Source organism: Podarcis gaigeae, assembly GCF_964106915.1.
Source record: "Podarcis gaigeae genome assembly, chromosome: 5".
Lineage (NCBI taxonomy): Eukaryota > Metazoa > Chordata > Lepidosauria > Squamata > Lacertidae > Podarcis > Podarcis gaigeae.
The window spans coordinates 13157238-13179867 of record NC_139681.1 but is presented as its reverse complement, the minus strand read 5'-3'; the positions used below and the strand labels follow the sequence as shown (position 1 = coordinate 13179867).

The 22630-nt window shown below is 48.5% G+C and overlaps 1 protein-coding gene across 1 annotated transcript in view; it reads right to left on the bottom strand.

The window, feature by feature from the left end:
• Nucleotides 1–22079, bottom strand: part of DRGX (dorsal root ganglia homeobox) — a 40040-nt gene extending 17961 nt beyond the window's left edge. The window contains exons 1-6 of the mRNA XM_083738537.1: nucleotides 21977–22079; nucleotides 21363–21420; nucleotides 17497–17594; nucleotides 17076–17177; nucleotides 7773–7945; nucleotides 6346–6458 (exon numbers count right to left, since the gene is read on the bottom strand). Of these exons, the coding sequence (XP_083594663.1) occupies nucleotides 6346–6458; nucleotides 7773–7945; nucleotides 17076–17177; nucleotides 17497–17594; nucleotides 21363–21396 (520 nt within the window). The 5' untranslated portion in view covers nucleotides 21397–21420; nucleotides 21977–22079. The remainder of the gene's footprint in view (nucleotides 1–6345; nucleotides 6459–7772; nucleotides 7946–17075; nucleotides 17178–17496; nucleotides 17595–21362; nucleotides 21421–21976) is intronic.
• Between the last annotated feature and the right edge of the window lie 551 nt (nucleotides 22080–22630).

The following is a 22630-nucleotide window of genomic DNA, read 5'->3' as shown; positions in this document are numbered from 1 at the left end:
CTACGCTGAGATGGCAAAGCTGACCGGGAAACTCAGAAACCAAGAGGATGAAAACTTCATAAAAGAATGAGAAAAAATTATAAGTTATCTAGGAAACCACTGTAAGCAGATGGAAACAAGGGCAGGATTTTGACTCCCTTGTTGTGAAAAAAACATTATGGACAATACGGTTTGATATTTTAAAGAATGGAGTATGAACTAATATGCAGTTGTAGGTGTTTAAAATAATACTCCATGATGGGATGGGGGGAAGTCTCGAGATTCGGAGAATCTCCACATACAGTGTGATTTTATTGATTTGTGTTTATTTGTACTCCATCTGTAAAACCAATAAAATGTCGGGCGGGGGGGGGGGGAGTCTTTAAAGTTTGATGTTTTTATACATGTTGGAAGCCTCCCAGAGTGGCTGGGGAAACCCAGCCAGATGGGTGGGGTAGAAACAATAAAATTATTAAATTTAATTATTATTATTAACAACCATTGCTGCCTGCTCTACAAATTGCAAATATATAATATTATACAGAATTCTTTCCTGGCCACGAATTTATGTTGTGAACCACCCTGTGATTTACAGAAGAAGGGCTGTATACAAATTTAATAAACAATAATAAAATAAATAAATAAATAAAATATAATAATAATAATAATAATAATAATAATAATAATGTGATCTAAAAGGTTTGCAAAGAGCAGCATTCATTCTGGGTAAGTCCTTGCCTTCCTGCATCTCACTACAACGGTGGGGTCCCAAGCATTGACAAATTCCACTCATCCAGGACAATTAACAAGCCCTTTCCTCTCAGGCACCACAATTAAGCCTTCACAAAACCTTTTGCAACCACAGCAGCGCACTAACCCTGAATGATCCTGATCGATCCTGCCCGGTGCTTTGATCTATAATGCAGAAGCTTCTTTCCCATCAATGGCTGCACACAGGCTGCTACGCCAACGGAGCAAGCAATATCGCAAGCGGCGATGCACTATGCAAGTCATCCCATGACAAACGTAATCATTCATCTCCTTCCAACCTGCACTGGGCAACAGAGGATCCGGGGAACTTCTGTAGGAGCGGAAGGGAGGCTCTCCCACAATGATTAGAGAATTTCCGCCAAAAACCAGAGATTCTTGTTTACCTCCATTAATAATCTCTCCATTAATGAATTGCACTGTTGCCTTTGTCCATTAAGGAACTGCTCTGGGGGTCCTTGCTTTTAAGCTTGTTGATTTCTCCTGGTAACTCCATATTATTGCACAGAGCATAAATAAATCACGCGCAGCGAGGGATTTTCCTTCTGTAACTCGGTGTTCAGTCGAAGGCTCCACAATGCAACATCATGAAGGTGCTGAGGTTATAGATTCCCGGGGAGGAAGGCAAGATCCTCTTACAAAAATCACAAATGCACAAACCCTGTATGAGTGGCCCTATCTACACAAGGAGTAAGTTGCAGCTACCGCCATATATTTAGAAAGGAAGGATAGAAGGGAACCTGGCACACTGTCCAATGTTCACTCATCGTTGTGCAGATGCCTGATTATCATCTTCAAAACCAACTACTCTATTCCAAACTTAAAAATGGAAAGCATAATGCAGGTGGTCAACAAAAGAGGTTTAAAGACTGTCTCAAGGCAAATCTAACAAAATGTAGGATAAACACTGACAGCTGGGAAACACTGGACTACGAGCGCTCCAACTGGAGAACTGCTTTTATCAAAGGTGTCATGGGCTTTGAAGACACTCGAACTCAGGACGCAAGGGAGAAGCATGCTAGGAGGAAGGCACGCTTGGGAAATCCACACCGTGATCAACTCCTGCCCGGAAACCAATGTCCCCACTGTGAAAGGACGTGTGGATCCAGAATTGGCCTCCACAATCACTTACGGACTCATTGTTAAGACTGTGTCCCATGCCAGAGATCATCATCAATGAGAGCATTGGTAAAAGAGGAGAGGGAGTCATTGTGTTACACAAGACTATGTCCCACGAGCCTGTATACTGGACCGAGGCTGTTTGGGGCTTTAAAGGTCAGCACCAACACTTTGAATTGTGCTCAGAAACGTACTGGGAGCCAATGCAGATCTCTCAGGACTGGTGTTATGTGGTCCCTGCGGCCACTCTCAGTCATCAGTCTAGCTGCCACATTCTGGATTAATTTACAGAAGCCATCGTGCTTTCTGATTTGATCCCGGAATATCCCGCTTTTCCTTAGGACGTCATTAGGTATAGTAGGATGTCCCTATTTTCACTGGAGAAATGTTGGAGGGTATGGAGTTATTTGACCCATGAGCAAGGAGATAAGTAACTATACAACCTTTAGAAGACATCGGAAAGCAGCCCTGCATAAGGAAGCTTTTAAAAAATGTTTAATGTTTTATTACATTTCTATATATGTTGGAAGCCACACAGAGTGGCTGGGGCAACCCAGTCAGATGGGTGGGGTATGAATATAAAATCATCATCATTGTCATCATTGAATATGGTACCCCTGACCATTAGGTCCAGTCGTGACTGACTCTGGGATTGCGGCGCTCATCTCGCTTTATTGGCCGAGGGAGCTGGCGTACAACTTCTGGGTCATGTGGCCAGCATGACTAAGCCGCTGCTGGCGAACCAGAGCAGTGCACAGAAATGCCGTTTACCTTCCCGCCAGAGCGGTACCTATTTATCTACTTGCACTGGTGTGCTTTCAAACTGCTAGGTTAGCAGGAGCAGGGACCGAACAACGGGAGCTCACCCCGTCACGGGGATTCGAACCACCGACCTTCTGATCAGCAAGCCCTAGGCTCTGTGGTTTAGACCACAGCGCCACCCACGTCCCATTCGTCATTGAATAGGACATCCCTATTTTCATCAGAGCAACACTGGGCGGTATGCCAGGGTTAGTGGGAACTTGGGGAAAATATGGTGGCAGTCTACTGGAGGACCTCTTGCCTGACTGCCTACTCAGATTAGCAATCATAGAAGGAAGTAATAGGGCCACGGAAGGAGCAGCTCACCTATGGGGAAAAGGTTACAGCATTGGGGTATTTTAGTTTAGAGAAAAGGTATTGATGGGGGGGGCATGTAGAGATGATAATGCATGATGCTGAAAAATTTGATATTCCCCCCCCCCCACTAGAATGCATGGACAACTAATGAAGCTGAACATTGGAAGAATCAAAGCAGATAAAAGGTGCATAATTACACTATGGGATCTGCAAGGAACCATCTTCATTGGCACAACAGCACCAATGGAAGGCATTATCCACAACCCTCCCTACGTGCTGTGGTCTCAATACTAATCAAGTCTTTCTGTAGTTGCTATTTCCAGGTTAAAAAAAACAAAACCAACTTCTAATGACTCACACTTTTAACCTGCAAAGTTCTTCCTCGATAAAGGAATGCTGGCAGATGTATTGCACATCACGAGAACTGGAGAACTGAGTTTGGCCGAAGCATGGCGAACCTGGTCAAGAGAGCTTTAAGCTCCTCACACATCAGTGGGCAGGAATGAAGTTCAACCAAGCCTTGATAGAATGGGAAACTGGCCCCAAACTTGTGGGATGTAAAACACAGGAGCAGTCAATTACAACATTCCTAGAGTGTACATGTTTAGACATGGGGAGGGATGTTTGTCCAGCCAGCAGGTAAACTTCCTGGGACAGACTTCCTCCGCATGTGACTAGAGGCGGGTGTGGCCTCACCTGTGCAGGTAACGACAAAAGCACAGGGCAGGGGCAGCCATCTCTCTCTTCTCTTCTCTTCCTTTGAAGAAGCAACATCCATTAAGCTAAAGATGCCCTCTTGGCTCCCAGCCAAGAGAGGACAAAGGGACTATCTTCTTATAAGATAGAATCCAAATGTATATTACTTTGTTAAGCTGTCTGCCTTCTGGGATCTGATGTGAAGAGAATGTGAGTAAACTCTTTTTATACTTTTGTAAAGGACTGTGTCATGTCTTGTATTTTAAGAGGGAATAAAGGGGAAATTACCAGAGTGATTATTATAGAGGTTCTAGCAAACCTGAGCACACGCTACCATTGCGAACTTAAGATAAAAGGAATGTTTTACTCTGCTGATATTTTGGGAACTTGTTAATACAAGTTGGATAAGGATATAATCAGTCAATATATCCTCTCCTGCATCCCTGAACATTCCCACAAAACTAGCAATGAAATTAAACAGAGGCAGATGGAGAGTTCTGTGTTCGGGCTATCTCCCCATAAAATACACAGCTATGGGATGGGCAATCTCAGCCTCAAAGTCACAAGCTGAACATGAGTCAGCAGTGTGATGTTCCTGTAAAAAAAGGCTAATGCCATTTTAGACTGCTTTACTGGAAGTGTAGCTTCCAAGTCTCAGAAAGTAACTGTTCCATTTTATTGTGCACTAGTCAGGCTTCGGGACATGGGTGGCGCTGTGGGTTAAACCACAGAGCCTAGGACTTGCTGATCAGAAGGTCAGCAGTTCGAATCCCCGTGACGGGGTGAACTCCCGTTGCTCGGTCCCAGCTCCTGCCAACCTAGCAGTTCAAAAGCATGTCAAAGTGCAAGTAGATAAATAGGTACCGCTCCGGCAGGAAGGTAAAACAGCGTTTCCATGCACTGCTCTGGTTCACCAGAAGCGGCTTAGTCATGCTGGCCAAATGACCCAGAAGCTGTACACCGGCTCCCTTGGCCAATAAAGCGAGATGAGCGCCGCAACCCAAGAGTTGGCCACGACTGGACCTAATGGTCAGGGGTCCCTAGTTAGGCTTCACTGGAGTACTGTGTTCAAATCTGGGCACCAGACAAATTGGATTGGGTTGAGAGGAGACCAATGAAGACAAACAGGGGTTTGGAATCAAGTCCTATGAAGTAAGGCTGAAGAAACTTGAGTGTATTTAGCCAAGAGAAGAGAAGACTGAAGGGACACATGGTAGCGATCTTCAAATAACAAAAGGTCTGTCACAAAGAGAAGAGCAAAGCCTTGTTTTCTGCTGTCTCAAGAGAGCAGATCAGATGGGCGAACGTTAAAGGAGGATAGGTTTTGGTTGAACATTCGTAGTGACCTTTCAACTGTAAGAGTGACTCAACAATAGCAGTGGCAGGCTTTGGGCTATCAAATTTCAGCAGGCACCCCCTGCACCCAGTGCGTCCAAACGGGTTGCACAACCCTAACATCGCCTCTGACAATATAACCCATTATCTTCAAACAGAGGCTGGTCAGAAAATACTGTAGGTCTGGATTCCAAGCAGAGGGTTGGACAAGGTGACCTTTAATACCCTCCCAACTATGTGCCACAAGCTGACCAAAGAGCTGCCTTTTTTAATTCATGAAAACAATCCAGTTCACACAAGCAAGTGAACCAAGACTCCCCTCTGCCAACAACTGGCTTTTTACGGATGAAGTACTGCAGCTTTGTGAACGAACCACGGTTCAAATCTGAGTTCAGGGCTGGCCCGAGACTTTCTGCCACTGCAGGCAAAATGCCCCAGCGCCACCCAACACAGATCCGGGCCCAGGCCCCAATGTTGCAGCTGCCCTGCCCGTGCCCCTGAAGATGCACCAGTGCTTACCAGTACAACTTGGCTACAGTGGCAAGAGCACTGTGTCGATGGAGCCCTGGCAGTGGTGCAAAACCAGGGGTGGAGAGGAGGGGCAGGTGTGCCTCCAGAGGCAAACAGCTTCCCCTCACCTCGAAGATGGGCCACCCCTGCCTGAGTTCAGCACTGGGTATTCTGGGATATCCCATTGCCTGTTCTGTCACTTATTCTGTAAAATATGAATGGTGGCGAATGAAACCACAGAGCCACTCTAATGGGAAACAAGTCACAGGGTGACTCAGCAGCACATGTCAGAGAGCAGCAGCCAGAGACAGTCATTTCCCATTTTCTTTAAGATACGTCTAGGAAGAAGAAGCTTTTCCGTCAGATTCACTCATGAGGCAAAAAGGAATGTATCCACCTTACTGGAGAACATTCATGGGCTAATCGGTTGGCTTTGCAGACCAGGCTACTGCAAAAAGAAAACCCAGCCCAATCACGTTTAGACATTTGGTTAACTGCATGTAATGCGACACGAACCTTTGCATGTTTACTCAGAAGTAAGTCCCATTGCTTCCAGTGAAGTTCCTTCCTGGATAAGCGTATACAGGAGTGCATCCCAAATCTAATCAATCAGAGTGTTTGCCCAAAAAGTCAGAACAGAAAAGCAAAAAAAAGGCGACGTCCAAAAGTGCCAATTCTGCAACCGTTGCGCCCAAAAGCTCCAGCCGAATCAGCAAACTGCGGCTGAGACACAACTGGGTTGTTATTATCATTGCCATCTCAAACACAAAGCACACCTTTCTGCCGCGGAATCTGGGATTTCAAAAAAGAGACCATTACCTTTGAGGGACGCAACTTGCGACAAAGCCTGGGCGTAGGTGGCCGTGTTGAGGAGAGTCCCTGGAAGACACGAAGGGAAGAAGGGCCCAGAGGGACCGACGGCTCTGCTGAGGCTGCAAGGAATGGGAGGAGAGGGGGGGAGAATAGGTTTTAAAAGAAGTTGAAACCCATTAAAACTCAATTAAAATTGCGTTAACAGAGGAGCTCCAGAGCCAGCTGCCTGACCTGTCACCATGTTAAAAGGGGGAATCATTTGCATTCGGCGACCCTCAATCTGGAATTTGACCAAGCAACCCATATACGTACAACTGCAGCATCAATTGCATCAATTCACTCGTACTCGCTCCATCTTGGTATGTCTGGTGTTATAAGAAGACGACCCTTCTCTCTCAAGGCCACCCACCATTCCAGTCATTTTGCCTCTCTCTGCTCTGGCTACCAAACATACGGTGGATGCCTCCAGGTGGTCACTATTTTGCAAGTTGGTAGGTGCGTTATGGGACACGGGTGGTGCAGTGGGTTAAACTACAGAGCCTAGGACTTGCTGATTAGAAGGTCAGTGGTTCGAATCCCCGTGACGGGGTGAGCTCCCATTGCTCGGTCCCAGCTCCTGCCAACCTAGCAGTTTGAAAGCTGGCCACATGACCCGAAAGCTGTACGCCGGCTCCCTCGGCCAATAAAGCAAGATGAGCGCCGCAACCCCAGAGTCAATCACGACTGGACCTAATAGTCAGGGGTCCCTTTACCTTTACCTAAGTGTGTTATGGCAGTCCAAATGTTAGGTTAGCAATGCTTGGCTTGCTGTGCCCAGGCTATCCCTGCCCAAGCACGGTCATAACTACCACAAAGGTAAAAGGGGATGCGGGTGGCGCTGTGGTCTAAACCACTGAGCCTCTTGAGCTTGCCAATTGGAAGGTTGGTGGTTCGAATCCCCGTGATGGGGTGAGTTCCCGTTGCTCTGTCCCAGCTCCTGCCAAATTAGCAGTTCGAAAGCACACCAGTGCAAGTAGATAAATAGTATGGCTTCTGTGCCAGCTGAGACCTCACCTCTGCACTATCCTGTGCCCTGTCAGGCTCTGTGCTGACAGCTCAACGTGGTGCCAACTTGAAAATATTGGGAGGGGGGAGGTAATCAATCACATGATGTGTCACATGCACACCATTTGAATGGCACTGCTCATCAACTTGGGAGAGGCCCTCAAATATTTTATTGGGGAGAAGGGACCTCGCCCCCAGGAATTGGCTGCTATGATCCTAACCCAACCACATGACCAAAAAAAGGGTGTGTTCGATGTATGTTCAGGATTGAGACAGTGGCCTGTAAGTCTCTTCCCCCCTCCGGCCACCCAAATGAAAAATGAGAATCAAAAAAATGCTTTCAAGCTTCCACCCAGCACTAAATGTACATCAAATGGAGGCAAGCTTACCTCTGTTGAATCTCCAGGCTCTCCTTCTTATTCCTGGTTTGGTCAACTGGAGAGGGAGAGTTTAAATTCCTTCCTGGGGGTGTCACCTCAGCCATTGTCTCCTTAGGTCCTTCTTGGTCTGAAGCGCCTCTCTCTGTTTTCCGCCATTTTGCCCTTCTGTTTTGGAACCAGACCTGAATCGGGAAGGAAGGACCCAATAGGCAGCTTTGCTTGGGCACCAAACTATTGTCATTTGTGTGAATTTCCTTTCCTCTTCTGCTTTGACTGTAAGAGAGCATCATCTTCTGCCTATTAAAACCAGGCTGCATCAGGGAGCTACAACAGGAATATCTGCATCTCCCTGAGGCCCTTATTCAATGAAACACTATAATAAATAATTTTTGTAGGGCATAAGCACCTGATTTAAACACAGGGGGGAAATATGGGAAGGACAATTATCAAAAGGAAGGGTTTTCCCCACACGTGAGCATTAAATGCACCTTTGAGGTTAACTTGCCTTTGAGATATGATAGCCATCTTCAAATATCTCAAGTGCTGTCACGGGGAAGAGGGAACAAGCTTGTTTTCTCCTGCTCTGGAAGGTAGGATTCGAACCAATGGCTTTATGTTACATGAAGGGAGATTCCGACTCAACATCAGGAAGAATTTTCTGATGGGAAGAGCTGTTTGACAGTGGAACGGACGCCCTCAGGAGATTGTGGACTCTCCTTCCTTGGAGGTTTTTAAGCAGAGGTTGGATGGCCATCTGTCATGGATGCTTTAGGCAGTTTGAAATAGGCACAAAAATCCCTATTTTTCCTTAGCTAAAATCCATTAACTTGAGCTCAGAGTCGATGTATAAACAAAAACCCGGCTGTATAGACAAGTGCTCAGAGCCCTCTCCTTTATCAGTTTGTGACAGCAACGATGGCCTTGACTGTACCAGTAGAACAGGGAAGACACGTCTGTGCCTTATCTTATATCCTGACCACAAAGATGCACAGACCTAGTCTGGGAACAGCGCCAGAGGGTGTTCTTGGAGATGGTGACCTCTTGCTCCAAGATAAGAGTAGGAACGGGAAGATCCTTTTATGGTCAGAAGTACAGGAAGGAATACCCTTTTATGGTTAAGAGTGCCGGAGCAGGAACATCTGTGATGTCAACCTGTGTGTACAAGCTGACGTGGCTGGATTCCTGGGGAAGGGGGAGAGGGTGCCTGGAGGATATATATACTGCATGAAATTTCTCATTTCTTTGGACTTGCTGTGGACTGACCACGCAAGTGCCTTTCTGCTGTTCCAGAGAGCAGAAATAAAGAACTCTTTCTCTGAACCAGCCCTCGGTGTCATTTGACTTCCTTCCTCCTGTCCGGGAGCAAGGCAGACCCAATCGGTGAACTCCAATAAGGCTACACCACTGCCTCCCCTACCCCTCCCAGTAAGAAGCAACACCAGTGACAGGTCAAGTCCGTGCTGCCACCCCTCCCCACCAACCACAATGGACCTTTTCCTTCACCTGTGTCTCAGGAGTTGGAAACAGAAGACTGAATGCAGAAGATAATTCAAATGTATGCTATAAAGGAAAAGCTACATGTACGGAATAACGGCGGCCAGAATTTTAGTAGCAAGAAATTGGAAAAACACAACAATACCCAACACGGAAGATTGGCAAAACCTACTGGTAGAATATCTGCAGCTAGCGAAAGCCACAGGAAGCTTAAGAGGCCAACCAAAACAAAAAGTCTATAAGGATTGGAGAATCTTTAAAGAATATTTAGAAAACTATGGAATAAAAGGAAACATCCTGGCAGAATTAGACTGATCCCTGTATTGTATAAATATCAGTTTGTAGGGAGGTAAAATGAAATTATATAAGAAATATGTAACTGTGCGGTATAAAGTAATGAGATTAATTGGAATTAAGTTTTAAATTTCTTCTCTATAGGTTCTATATTTGTGTTCAATATCAGGAGCATATATGATTATAATTATATTAATCTTCTTATATCTTATAGTGTGGTGGTTTGTTTGATTCTTCTGTTATTTGTTTTTGTTTGTATGTTTATCTACTTGTATGTATGTCTGCTTTTTCATAAATGTATTTATTTTAAATTAATAAAGATATTTTTTTAAAAAAAAGGAAAAGGTATATGCTGTTGCCCTCCAGATTCTGCTGGACTCCAACTCCCATCAGCCCCAGCTGGCATGACTAATGGCCAATGGTGGTGGGAGTTGTAGTTCAACGGCATCTGGAGGGCAACACTGTTGCTATCGCACGGCCTTGATCGGGATTTCCCAAACTGGAGTCTCCAGCCCTTTCTGGGACTGCAGCTCCCATCATCCCTAGCTAGCAGGACCAAGTGGTCAGGGATGATGGGGACTGTAGTCCCAAAACAGCAAGAGACCCAACTTTGGGAAACCCTGTGTTGAAGAACCAATTGTTTGACATGGTAGAAAGCAGGTTCATATGCTCTGACGGACCAGAAGCCATCTAGTCCGTTCCTAATCCTGAGACAGCAGGGTCATCTATTCATTGCCTCTCTATACAGCTTTTCCCCAAACAAACTGAATTGCAGGAAGAACAAACCTGCTTATTTCTTATATCTGTTCTTCATAATCTAAGTTTGGTCAGGCTGCCAAATGAATGACCATCATAAAATCACTTTTATTGGGCCCAAACTAGATTTATTTATTTATTATTAATTAAATTTGGATACTGCCCTCTACTCGCAGGTCTTGGGGGGGTGCGGTTACAACATAAAATCACAATATAAAACCACAAAACACATAATAAAAACAAAAGCAACCCAATAACCCACCGTCAGCACATGTTAAAGGGGCGTCGGATGTCATTCAGCCAAAGGCCTGGTTAAAGAGGAACTGAAATCAACCTGTGCCCCTTTTGTTGAGTAAGTATCGGCTATAGGGAAGCCTGAGGAGCCTCCACATTATGCAGAACATGCTGGATTCAACCCCTGGTATCTTCAGCGTGAAACCCTAGAGCATGGGTAGGCAACCTAAGGCCCAGGGGCCAGATCCAGCCCAATCGCCTTCTAAATCCGGCCCACAGACGGTCAGGGAATCAGCATGTTTTTCATAGAATCATAGAGTTGGAAGAGACCACAAGGGCCATTGAGTCCAACCCCCTGCCAAGCAGGAAACACCATCAGAGCACTCCTGACATATGGTTGTCAAGCCTATGCTTAAAGACCTCCAAAGAAGGAGACTCCACCACACTCCTTGGCAGCAAATTCCTCTGTCGAACAGCTCTTACTGTCAGGAAGTTCTTCCTAATGTTTAGGTGGAATCTTCTTTCTTGTAGTTTGGATCCATTGCTCCGTGTCCGCTTCTCTGGAGCAGCAGAAAACAACCTTTCTCCCTCCTCTATGTGACATCCTTTTATATATTTTATATATTTGAACATGGCTATCATATCACCCCTTAACCTCCTCTTCTCCAGGCTAAACATGCCCAGCTCCCTTAGCCGTTTCTCATAGGGCATCGTTTCCAGGCCTTTGACCATTTTGGTTGCCCTCCTCTGGACACGTTCCTGTTTGTCAGTGTCCTTCTTGAACTGTGGTGCCCAGAACTGGACACAGTAGGGGCTCAATTTCCTCAGAGGAGCTCAATTTCTCTGTATCAGGTTCCCCACAGAACACTGTGTTTTTACATGAGTAGAATGTGTCCTTTTATTTAAAATGCACCACTGGGTTATTTGTGGGGCATAGGAATTCATTCATTTCCCTCCCAAAAAAAATAGTCTGGCCCCCCACAAGGTTTGAGGGACAGTGGACCGGCCCCCTGCTGAAAAAGTTTGCTGACCCCTGGGCTAGAGAGCTACTCAGATGGCCAGTCAGTAGAGACAGTTCAGAGCTAGGTGAACCAATGGTTTGACTTGGTATAAGGTGAGATCCTAACAGCAGTAGGATAAAGATCTTTGCTCATGCCCTGCTTGGGGCTCCCCAGGGAAATCTGGCTGGCTACTGCCAGACAAAATAGAATCATAGAATTCTAGAGTTGCAAGGGACCCTGAGGTTTATCTAGTCCAATGCAATGCAGGAAGAAGCGGCTGTCTCGTAGGGGATCAAACCTGCAACCTTGACATGATCAGATAGGCCTTCAGACTGATCCAGCAGGGATCTACTTATTGTGTTGAACTATCTCTCCCACCGCTGCTCCCTGCCATGATTCCAAGAATAAAAAAACCCCTCTCTGAAGCTGCTATTTGCATATTAGACCAATGCAACGCAATGCAAATGCAAACAGCAGATTTGGAAAAGAGCGTTTTGTTAGAATAGTTAAAAGAAAAAATTAAACACACACACACACCAGTCCCAAGCCTGCTGCATCATCCCTCTGGGTACCATTTCACTTTAAAAAAATATATGTTTATGTTAATAGCATGCACACAATTAACATCTTATCTAGCTTGGCCCTGAGACTAGCTGGTACAGCTTATGGAAAGTTTCTTCTCACTTTTAGCAACAATCTACATATTGTCAGTTTTGCCCCATGGCTTCCATGCAGAACAACAATGGCCTTGGTAGTTCATTCTGAAAACCTCACGCATCCAGAATTGAGCATATTCAGTCCCACTAATTATTAGTGGGATTAAGTAGCCAAAACACAAGTACTTCAGTTTAATTGGGCTGTGACAAGGGAAGCCACAATCCGGTTATGCCACAAGACTTGGATTTAGCCCGACTAGAGGCAAATGTAAATATAAGTGGGCTTCCCATTATTTTAAACTGAAAATAGGCTGGCTTAACCAGGTTGTGGATGTTATTATGCGTATAGAAAATCAGGCTTTCCAAGCTATGGCTAAGGAAATGCACAATTTAAAAGATGATTACAATGTGCGGCGCATTGTTATCGTTCCATTTTTATTCAGCCTGCTTTTAATTGCGTGTATCAGCAAAGGCTGAATAATGATTTTATCTGCGTTCTAAATTTAGGAGACTTAAATGCAAAGCCAATTGCAGACACTTCCTTGTGTCTTAATTGAATGAAGGTCACAGCTATAACAACATTTAATTGAGCTATTTTTCATTATCATATTTTAATGACTTTGCAATGACAGTTTGCCGGCTTCTGAAGAAAGGGCCTGATGAAGTCGTTTATTTCCCTATTTAGTTTTTGTTTGACAACATCATCTTCGATTAAGACGTGGCTTTCCAGCACATTAATCATATTTGAATGAGCAAGGGGGAGAAATGTAAACATGGTTCCCTTCCCGTTTCCCCAGCAGGTCCTCAGCATGAAAGCAAAACCCAGCATCTATTGTCTGCTTGCATAATGTCTCACAACAAGGCTAAACACTCTAATTGTCACCACCCCTATCTCGCCCTTGCACCTTTCAGGGAGAAGTTATGATCTTCCACTTCTGAATGCCCAATAATTGTCCCATTTATCTCAATTTGCAGTGCAGTCTTTAGGCACCAATTGCTAAAATGGTGGGAGGGAAAACCCCAAGCTATCACCTCCAATGTACTCACAAAAAGGAGATTTGAATGTCCAAATAATAATAATCAGTTTAATTTCCCTGCACATGACCAATGATTCATGTTCAGATTTAATAATCAGGGTTGCATAATCTGATTATAGAAGAAATAATTTGTTTACAATCCCCAATTTACTGCAGTGAATTCCATTATCTCTCCTTAGCCATTGGGTTTTAAGAGATACTAACATGACCCTGGGGAAGAAAAGGCATGCTATTATATTTCCTACAATTAGATCTTTGCATAGTCTTAACCCCGAGCACCTACATAAAAAGAAGACAGAAACAGCAGGATGGAAAAACCCCATAAATAACACGTCTGAGCTGAGCGAAAGGCTGGCTATTGCAAAGCAAGTTCTGTGTGTGTGTGTGTGTGTGTGTGTGTGTGTGTGTGTGTGCAGCTATTCAGCATAACACTTCTACTGCTGGCGCCTCTGTTCACACAAACCCTTAACATGCTGTGTTCTCACAAGTAGTGATGGTGGAGCTTTTATTTAAAGACACTGCACCCCTTTTTCTGGGTAGCCTCTATCCACCGCAAAGCACCTTCCATCACTAGAAAACAAGATGAGTCTGAGTTACTTCTCTTGAGCGCTGAAATGTGATTTGCAGATCAAAATGAAGTCTGGCGGCTTTTTAACGTGCTGAAATTTTGAAGCTTCTCAGTTGCAAGAGCAGAACTCTAATGACCCCCGTGTCTTTTCTGCCAGCTCCAGCTCCAGGGCTAGGGAGGGAGGGGGATGTTCGGAGAAGGGAAAGACAGCGCTTGTGGAATCTCCGTCAGAGAGCTACCCCCATAAAAGCCACCACCAGGTATACTTCATCAATCTTTGAGAAGACGGCCTCCGGCAGACGTCACTCCCCAAGCAAGAGAACGACTCAGCCTGGGAATCCCAGAAGCCAAACCTATGGGACTTGCACAGTTTGTGTGTGCAGGATTGCATCTTCATTTATCGCACCTTTTGCAAGAAGGAAGTCCTGACGCTGATAATAAATGCCTACACATATAGAAAAGGATGGGCTTCTGGGAAGGAATCGAGGCTGCCTGTTGATACGAATGGAACTTATTTCCTGACATTTATTTTGTCAGAAACTGGGAGGAAGGCTATGTTGCAGCAAGCAACACAGGCCCTCCAAGTGTCCTTATTTTCCAGGGACAGTCCGGGATTTACAGAAGCCGTCCTGATTTCTGATCCGATCCCGGAATGCGCCGCTTTTCCCTTAGGACGTCCCTATTTTCATCGGAGAAATATTGGAGGGTATGGAGTTACGCAACCCCCGAGCCAAGGAAATAAGTAGCTATACAACCTTTAGAAGACATGTGGGTTGTGGGTGGCGCTGTGGGTTAAACCACAGAGCCTAGGACTTGCCGATCAGAAGGTCAGCGGTTCAAATCCCCGCGACGGGGTGAGCTCCCGTTGCTCGGTCCCTGCTCCTGCCAATCTAGCAGTTCGAAAGTGCAATAGATAAATAGGTATCACTCTGGTGGGAAGGTAAACGGCGTTTCTGTGCGCTGCTCTGATTCACCAGAAGGGGCTTAGTCATGCTGGCCACATGACCTGGAAGCTGTACACCAGCTCCCTCGGCCAGTAAAGCGAGATGAGCGCCGCAACCCCAGAGTCGGCCACGACTGGACCTAATGGTCAGGGGTCCCTTTACCTTAAAGGTAGCCCTGTCTAAGGACATTTTTTAATGTTTAATGCTTATGTTTTTATATATGTTGGAAGCCACCCAGAGTGGCTGGGGCAACCCAGACAGATGGACAGGGAAGTATTTTATTATTATTATTATTATTATTATTATTATTATTATTATTATTAAATAGGAGATCCCTATTTTCATCAGAGAAATGTGGGAGGGTACGGCAACGTGAAACAGCAGGCTCCAAAACACAGTTAGCCTAATGCAGTTTATATTAAACCATTTCTATTAATAACATTTAAACTCTTCCCACAGCATGCATTTGCACACATTGTACAGGACACTAAAAACTAAGAGAAAAGAAATGTCCACAAGGCAGGCAGGCAGTTCGCAAGTTACTGAACGCCCTTTGTTCCAGAGCAGCCCAGTGGCAGCGAAGCGACTCCTAAGCACATCAGAGGGGCTTGCCCTGTGGTCAGAGGAAGCCCATTTCCTCCCACAGCAGCTTTGGAAAGGAGGAGAGAGCCAGCTGGAAAGAGTCACATCCGCCCTGCGCACCCCACCCTCTTCCCCACCCGCCTCTTCTTCCTCCTCCTCGTCCTCCATCCCCCACCCCCACCCCCCTCCTCCAATGCAAGGAAATGGATGTGCATCGATGTAATTTAGTACCTTAGAGACACGGACAAATTAGTGTAGAACATTATCACTGGTTAATTATGAATGACCGATTAATCAACCTAATCTAATATTCCACATTATGTTGATGTTATTAAAGTGCATCATGAAAATGACAGATCGGCTTCATTTGCTTGCTTTGGCCAAATGTGCAAATAGGTCTTTTCTCGCAGCCCTGGGTGGGGGCGATGATGTCAAAAGCATGAAGAAGGAAGAAGAAGGAGAAGGAGAAGAAGAAGAAGAAGAAGAAGAAGAAGAAGAAGAAGAAGAAGAATCTTCACTCCCATCCAACCCAGACACTGAGGTCCAGCACCGAGGGCCTTCTGGTGGTTCCATCCCTGCGAGAAGTGAGGTTGCAGGGAACCAGGCAGAGGGCCTTCTCGGTGGTGGCGCCCGCCCTGTGGAACGCCCTCCTGTCAGATACCAAGGGAGTAAACAACTACCTGACTTTTAGAAGACATCTGAAGGCAGCCCCGTTTAGGGAAGTTTTTAATGTTTGGTGTTTTATCATGTTTTTAATATTCTGTTGGGAGCTGCCCAGAGTGGCTGAGGAGGCCTGGCCAGATGGGTGGGGTATAAGTAAAAAAATATTATGATTATATTATTATTTAAAAGATGTTTAGGGGTAGTCTCATTTTCCTACTCATATTGAAATACCGCCCCTCAATGAGGCCAAACCTAGATTCACAAAATGTTTAGGGGTATGCGTACCCCTGCGCGGGTCCCATTCTCCCCCGGAAAAAAGCACTGGAAACGGCTCTGTGATTTTTAAAAAGAAAACTGAAGGTAGCCCTGTACAGTGAAGTTTTTAATGTTTGATGCTCTATTATGTTTTTACTGTTGTTGTTGTTGTAGTAGTAGTTGGGAGTTGCCCAGAGTGGCTGAGGCCGCATATAAGTAAGTAAGTAAGTAAATAAATAAATAAATAAATGATGATGAAGAAGAAGAAGAGGAGGAGGAGGAGGAGGAGGAGGAGAAAAGCGGGGGGGAGGAGAAGGAGAGGAGGATGCAGGTGGAAAAAACTTTGGCTGCTGCCCAGTGCCGGATTTACGTATAAGCTAAATACAAGCTTAGGGCCCCACTCTCTTGGAAGCCCCCCCCCCCCCAATTTAAAGGAGGTACATTTCCAAAATATAAGATAAAAAACAAATTAAATAAAACCTACATACAGCAACAGTGTCTTGTGTTGTGTGGGCTCCTATGGTGTAATAATGGAAGGCCTGCTAGCCAGGCCTGCTAGCCTGCTCCCTAAAATATCACTGGTTTGTTCATTTCTATCTATAGGGTGCCTACATTCTGCATGTGCAGATGGCTTTAGATACCTATTCGGTCCATAAATTACCATATAGCATAGATTCAACACACACAAAAAACAGCGACCATTTGTTGTTGACAAAGGACAGCTGGACATATAAAGGGCCCCATTACCTTCAGTAGCTATGGGCCTCATCAAACTAAATCCGGCCCTGCTGCTGCCGCCCTTCTTTCCCCGCCAGGCCTGCCCCTTACCTGCACGCGGGCTTCCGTAAGGTTGATCTTCATGGCCAGCTCCTCCCGGGTGAAGACGTCGGGGTAGTGGGTCTGCGCGAACACGGCCTCCAGGGCTTCCAGCTGGCGGGAGAGCAAATAGCCGCGTCAGGCGAGGGCAGGACGCGACGGGGCGGGCCGAGGAGAACCTGGGCCAGGGCCAAGCAAGACCACCTCCTCCTCCTCCTCCTCCAGCGGGGGATCCGTCCTGCCGCCTCCGGAGAGCCCCTGGCCGCGACGCCGGCGGAGGGCGCAGCCTTCCCTGCGGCCCGCCCCGTCCAAACCCAGCGCGGGCCGGCGGCATCCACGAAGACCCTTCCCCGACGAGACCGGCCAGTGCTTCCCGGCGGGCCTCGACTCCAACCATCCAGGGAGGGGATACTCGACGGCAGCTGCCGGGTACCTGCTGGAGGGTGAAGGTGGTCCGGTTCCGCCGCTGCTTCCGCCGCAAGAAGCCGTCGTCGAAGTCCGCCGCGGACGGGCCGCCGAAGGGCGTGGCACCTGCGGGACGGGGCGAGGAGAAGCGGGGGTCGGAGGCTGGAAAGAGCGGGCGGAGGGAGAGCACCCTACGCCGCCGCCGCCGCCCGGCTGAGGCTGTGCGAAGTTTGGGGAGCAAAGAGGGCCCAGCCAAAAATGCCCTTCCCGCCCCCACCCAAAAAATAAAAATGCATTTGGGACAGGGGCATTGTCCGTTGAGCACCAAGCAACACGCTGCACCGGCCAGTCGCTTTCTGCCGCGAAGCTGCAAGTTGCATAACCAGGGACCGAAGGCCTCCCCCCCCCCCCCAAGCGGTTTTCTCCCGCGGGGAAAACAGACGCGGCGGCGCTCCCGATTTGCAAATCACTATGCGGGTGGGCAAGGGGGACTTTGCGCTTTGGAGTGACCCAGACTCTCGCTCCGGCTCCTTCTTGGCTTCCCCAAAGGGCGCCACTGTAAGGCCTAGTGGGTGGAACTGGGCGCAACCCCGCGAGGGGCGCGCGGTACAGAAGCGCGAGATCCTCTCCATTTCGGAGGGCGGCGATTTGGGGGGTAAAGAAGCTGGGGAGGCTGCGGAAAACGGGGTTCTCTGCCCCCGGGACGTTTCCAAAGCTGCCACCTGGTCGGGCGATGGCAGCGAAATAAACGACGGTTGCAAGAGCTTCCTTTCCTCGCCACAGACGGCCGGGGGGCAGCGACGTGGCTACGGGAAACCGGAGGAGGAGAGGCCCGGCCCGGCTCTTAATCCGGACTTTTATTTCTGCCTTTTTATTGTACACTTTACGTCCAAGTTGCAGGGCTAGATGTGACTTGCTCAGGTTTCCAAAGTTGCCTTCAGAAACCAAGCCGGGCCACGGCGCCGTCGGGCAAACAAGGGCTACTATTTAGCCTCATAAAAGGCATTCTTCCCTTCCACCCCACTCCAAACACATTCCTGGGACTGAAATCCCATTACTGGGTCCGAGCCCCATTACCTCATTTGTGACTAAATCGATTTAAAGCCTCAAACGTGCGGCGGGCCTTTTGTCGGCCCTCCTAATGGCTGCGAGCTTGCAGACCACTTACGCAGCAGCGAACCTGAAATAGATTTTCGGAGGCGCGTCGAGGCGCTTCGCCTCCCCAGCAAAAGCACCGCGACTGCGAGCGAGTTTGCGCGCACCTTCTCCCCTCTGGGCCCACCCAAAAAATGGCTCGGATTGCCAGAGGGGCTGCTGGAAGGGTTAAGATTAATTTAAAATTTCCTAACGGGTTGCTTTGATTTTCAGTGTACCCCTTTCAATCTCGTAAATGATTTGGAGTGAGTTTCTTATTTGTCAGAAGATAACGAGAAAAGAATGCACGATTCCACTACTAGCAGTTTAGGGAAGACTGGGATACAAATTGGGGAAGGAGCCCTACCTGTCAATAGTTGCCCTGCGGGAGGTGGGAATGTGTCATAGAATCAGAGTTGGAGGGACCCCACGAGTCATCTACTCCAACCCCCAATAATGCATGAATCTCAGCTAAAGCAATAAAAATAAAAATAAAAATAAAAATAAAAATAAAAATAAATATAATAGTAAATAATAATAATACCCCCCCCCCCCAGCCACTGTATGTGCCTATGATTTTGTCTGAAATGAATTGATGGAGATGGACGTTTTTGCTCCTTTTCTCCGGGGCAGGGAGGAGGGTCGTCTCGGCGTATCAGGGGGAGATTTTTAGCACTATTAAAGATACTGGTTGTGCGTGGGACACCCGCTCCCCCCCCCCCGATTTCTCCATATGATTTTGGCCAGGCTTCTGAGCCCATTCTACCGATTTTTGACTTTCAAAATCAGGAGGTTTTACGAAGGCAGGGTTCCTTTGGTTTTCTGCCTCCTGCCCAAACTCTTCCCCCACCCCCGCGCGCCCCTCTCTGTCTCTGGGGCAGACAGGGATGAGGCCGGAGGTTGCCTCGGGCTAAAGCGGTGGCAGAATATTCCAAGGAAACATAGGCTCTTCCCAAGACCAACCGTTGAGTGCAACTCCAGTCCCAACCCATTTACTATGAGGTGCCTCTCTCCATTTTCATCTGTGGCGCAGCTCTGGGCTGGGCTGGGCTGGTACCCAGCGAGCGCTGCGCCCCTCGGCTGGTTCCAGGGCTGCCTCCTTTGCCATAAGATGCGTCAGCCAGGGAGAACCACCGCCACCCGGTTCCCTGTTTTCAGCTCAGTTAATTGGGATTGCCGATAATGGATTGACCCGCACCGCCATCTCAATGTGTTACTTGGGAGTAAGCGCCACCGAGTTCATGGAGGGTGAGGGAATTGGCTTGATCCCAACGCTGAGCCTGGTGATGGGTTGCTGAAATTCCGAATTCTTGCAGGAACAGGGCGCGCCCAAAATACTTTGTGCCTGAAGAGGAGCAGGAAGTGCCCCCCCCCCTTCAAGGTACATAATATCCAAAGCTGGTCAAGGTAGTTGGGCACCCGAAGAAGGCAAGTTCCCACCCACCCCAGCGCCTGGCTCTTCCATGGAAATAAAAATACACATGAAATGAAATTGCAAAGAACGAATCATTTGCTGCCATTTCCGGAGAACCCCAAATCAGCCGCTTTCATCCTGCCTAATGGTAAGGGAATGGCTGCTTACTCGGCGTGAAAAGGCCCGCGGGGCAAATGGGATTTACTTCCAAGTAAAAGTGCAACCTTTCTCGGGATCTGCTGCTCAATTGGGGGCCCACAAGCCAGTCCGATCCTGGCTTGCACCAGCGCTGGTCAGACCGTTGCCAATTGGATTCGGAGGGCTAGATTCAGATCAAGCAAAGGGCCGAAATCCAGTTTGGCCTTGGAAAGGGCTTTGCAGGCCCGAAAGGATTCCGGATAAAGTCCAGATTCTCGCGACTCCCGGACAGAGTCAGAAGGGAATAACGCAAAGAAACTCAGCGGGCGGAAGGGGTCTCCAAGACTCCAGCGCCTCTCTGCATTCCCAGCTTGGCTCAGAGGAAACCCGAGGAACTTTTCGACCCCTGGAGAGAAATCCCTTCCCTCCACCGGCTTACCTCCCTGACAACGAAGCTTAGGAACAGCTTGAACAGCGGGTTTTAGCTGCGGCCGCCCCGTCTTAAAATCAGATTTCACCCTGTTTCCTTTTCTCTTCCTTCTATTCACTTTGTAACGGATAAAAACTTACTGACTAGTTTTAAAGGAGGCGGCGCCCGACAGCCAATGCCACCACTGGGGTCTGCCCCACAGCTCTATCCACGGCCCCCCAAGCTCTCCACCGCCACTTCGCTGCTGCTCCCGACTGACGCCGCAGAAGCCGGTTTCCAAAACTGTATGAAAGATTTATGTTGCCCCCGGGCGAGAGACGGGGGCAGCCCCCCCCCCCCACCTCCAGAAAGCCTCCCGATTAAAGGCGGAACAAGAACATCTGTGCTGCTGGGAGAGGAAAGAGGATCCCCGGCCGGGCGGCCCCATCGCCCGCGGCTCTTGCAGCCGCAGAGAGGAGGCAGGTGGCCAAAAGTGTAGCCGCGCAGCGCGCAAAAAGACGCGCGCCCCAGCCGAAGGCGCTTCCAGGAGGAAGGGAATTAAGGCCGCTTCCCAACCCAGTACTCCGACGGGGCGGGGGTCGGCGGGCTACAATTTCCGAAGAGGGAAACAGAAATAAAATAAGCAAAATGAGATATTTTTGTACGGATCGGTCGGGGCCAGCCGCTGCCTCCCTGTGCGCTCAAGCGCCTCCCTCTGCGCTCCAGGCCCAAACGCTGGGAGCCTCGCAAGGAAGTTTGCGCTCCTACTTACGGTTTGAGCTTCGACAACAACACTCACCCTCCAGCTGCGGGGGACAGTGGAAATAAAACATGGTGGCGAGAGGCGGGCGGGAACTCTGGAACAAACAGCGCAGGGAGAAGGAGGTCAGTAACAGGCAGAGGAATAAATCTCTCTCCCACGACGCCCGCCCCCCAGCTCCAAGGACGAGAGGTGGTTCTTCATCCTGACCTCCAATCGAATCAAAACAACGAACCCCCAAGCAGCAGAGCAAGAGACCCCGAGGCGCAGCGCTCAGGTGGGCCCTCTCTTTCGACGGCGCGGGCGTTTCGACGTTAGGCGAAGAGGATAAAAGTTCCCGGGGAACTTTGGCTAAAGGATAGGTCGCGTCTGCTGTGCCAAAGGAAGCGGGAGAGCAGAGCGAAGCACCTCCGGCCGGCCCCCCCATGCCGACCTCTTCGTCTTTCGAAAGAAGGGGCAAAATTTGAGGGGTGGGGAGAGAAGCTTAGAAAGCCGAGGCAGCAATTCTGGGGGACCCTTTAGTGGCGGCGGCAATGAGCCCGATACTGGTCTCCCCACTTCTCCCGTTGCCTGAGTGGGGAAGAGCTGTTCAGCCCCCACTAAGACTCCAAACCCGCCCCGTCAAGGAACAACAAGGAAAGTGAAAGCCCTACCGAAGACGGCGTGGAGGCAGAGGGGCGGCTGGAGGAGGCAGCGCTCGCCCGCGCCCCAGCTGCGGCTGCTCGTCCTTCTCCTGGCGTCGAGGCAGCCACAAGGCCTCGGCGGAGCCGTGCCAATGGGCAGATGTCTTGACGGAACTGTCTGCCGTCCGCTCAGCCTCTCAGCACTTGCTTTTATAATCTCACGCGTAATTGGCCTTAATCTGATTATTGCCAGCGCTGTCTACAGTGAGTAACTTGGATAGGTCTCCTGGGCCTTCCAAATGACCCACGTGGTGCGTGGAGGGGGGGAAGCGCGTCATTTCTCAGTAAACAGCAGGAATGCAAAGGGGGGAGGAGGGGGGAGCCCACGGATGGGGTGGGGTGAGGATCCCACGTCGACCTTCCCTAAGCAGCTCTCGCCAGGCTCCACAGGCCCCGACGGAGTCCCTGGGGGCGTGCCACTTTACCTCTGGGCAGAGGTGGGCAAGCGGGGCTGGCACTTGTGCCCGGCTGGCTGGCTGGCACGTTCCTCCCCCCTCCCGCTCGCCCGCCCGCCCTCCCGCTAATGGCCCATTCGGTGGGCTTTGCCGGAGCCGCCTCGCCTTTCCAAAGCGGAGTTTGATTTTGTTCACAGCGAGGGGTCTCCGGATTGATGCTCGCTTCCCG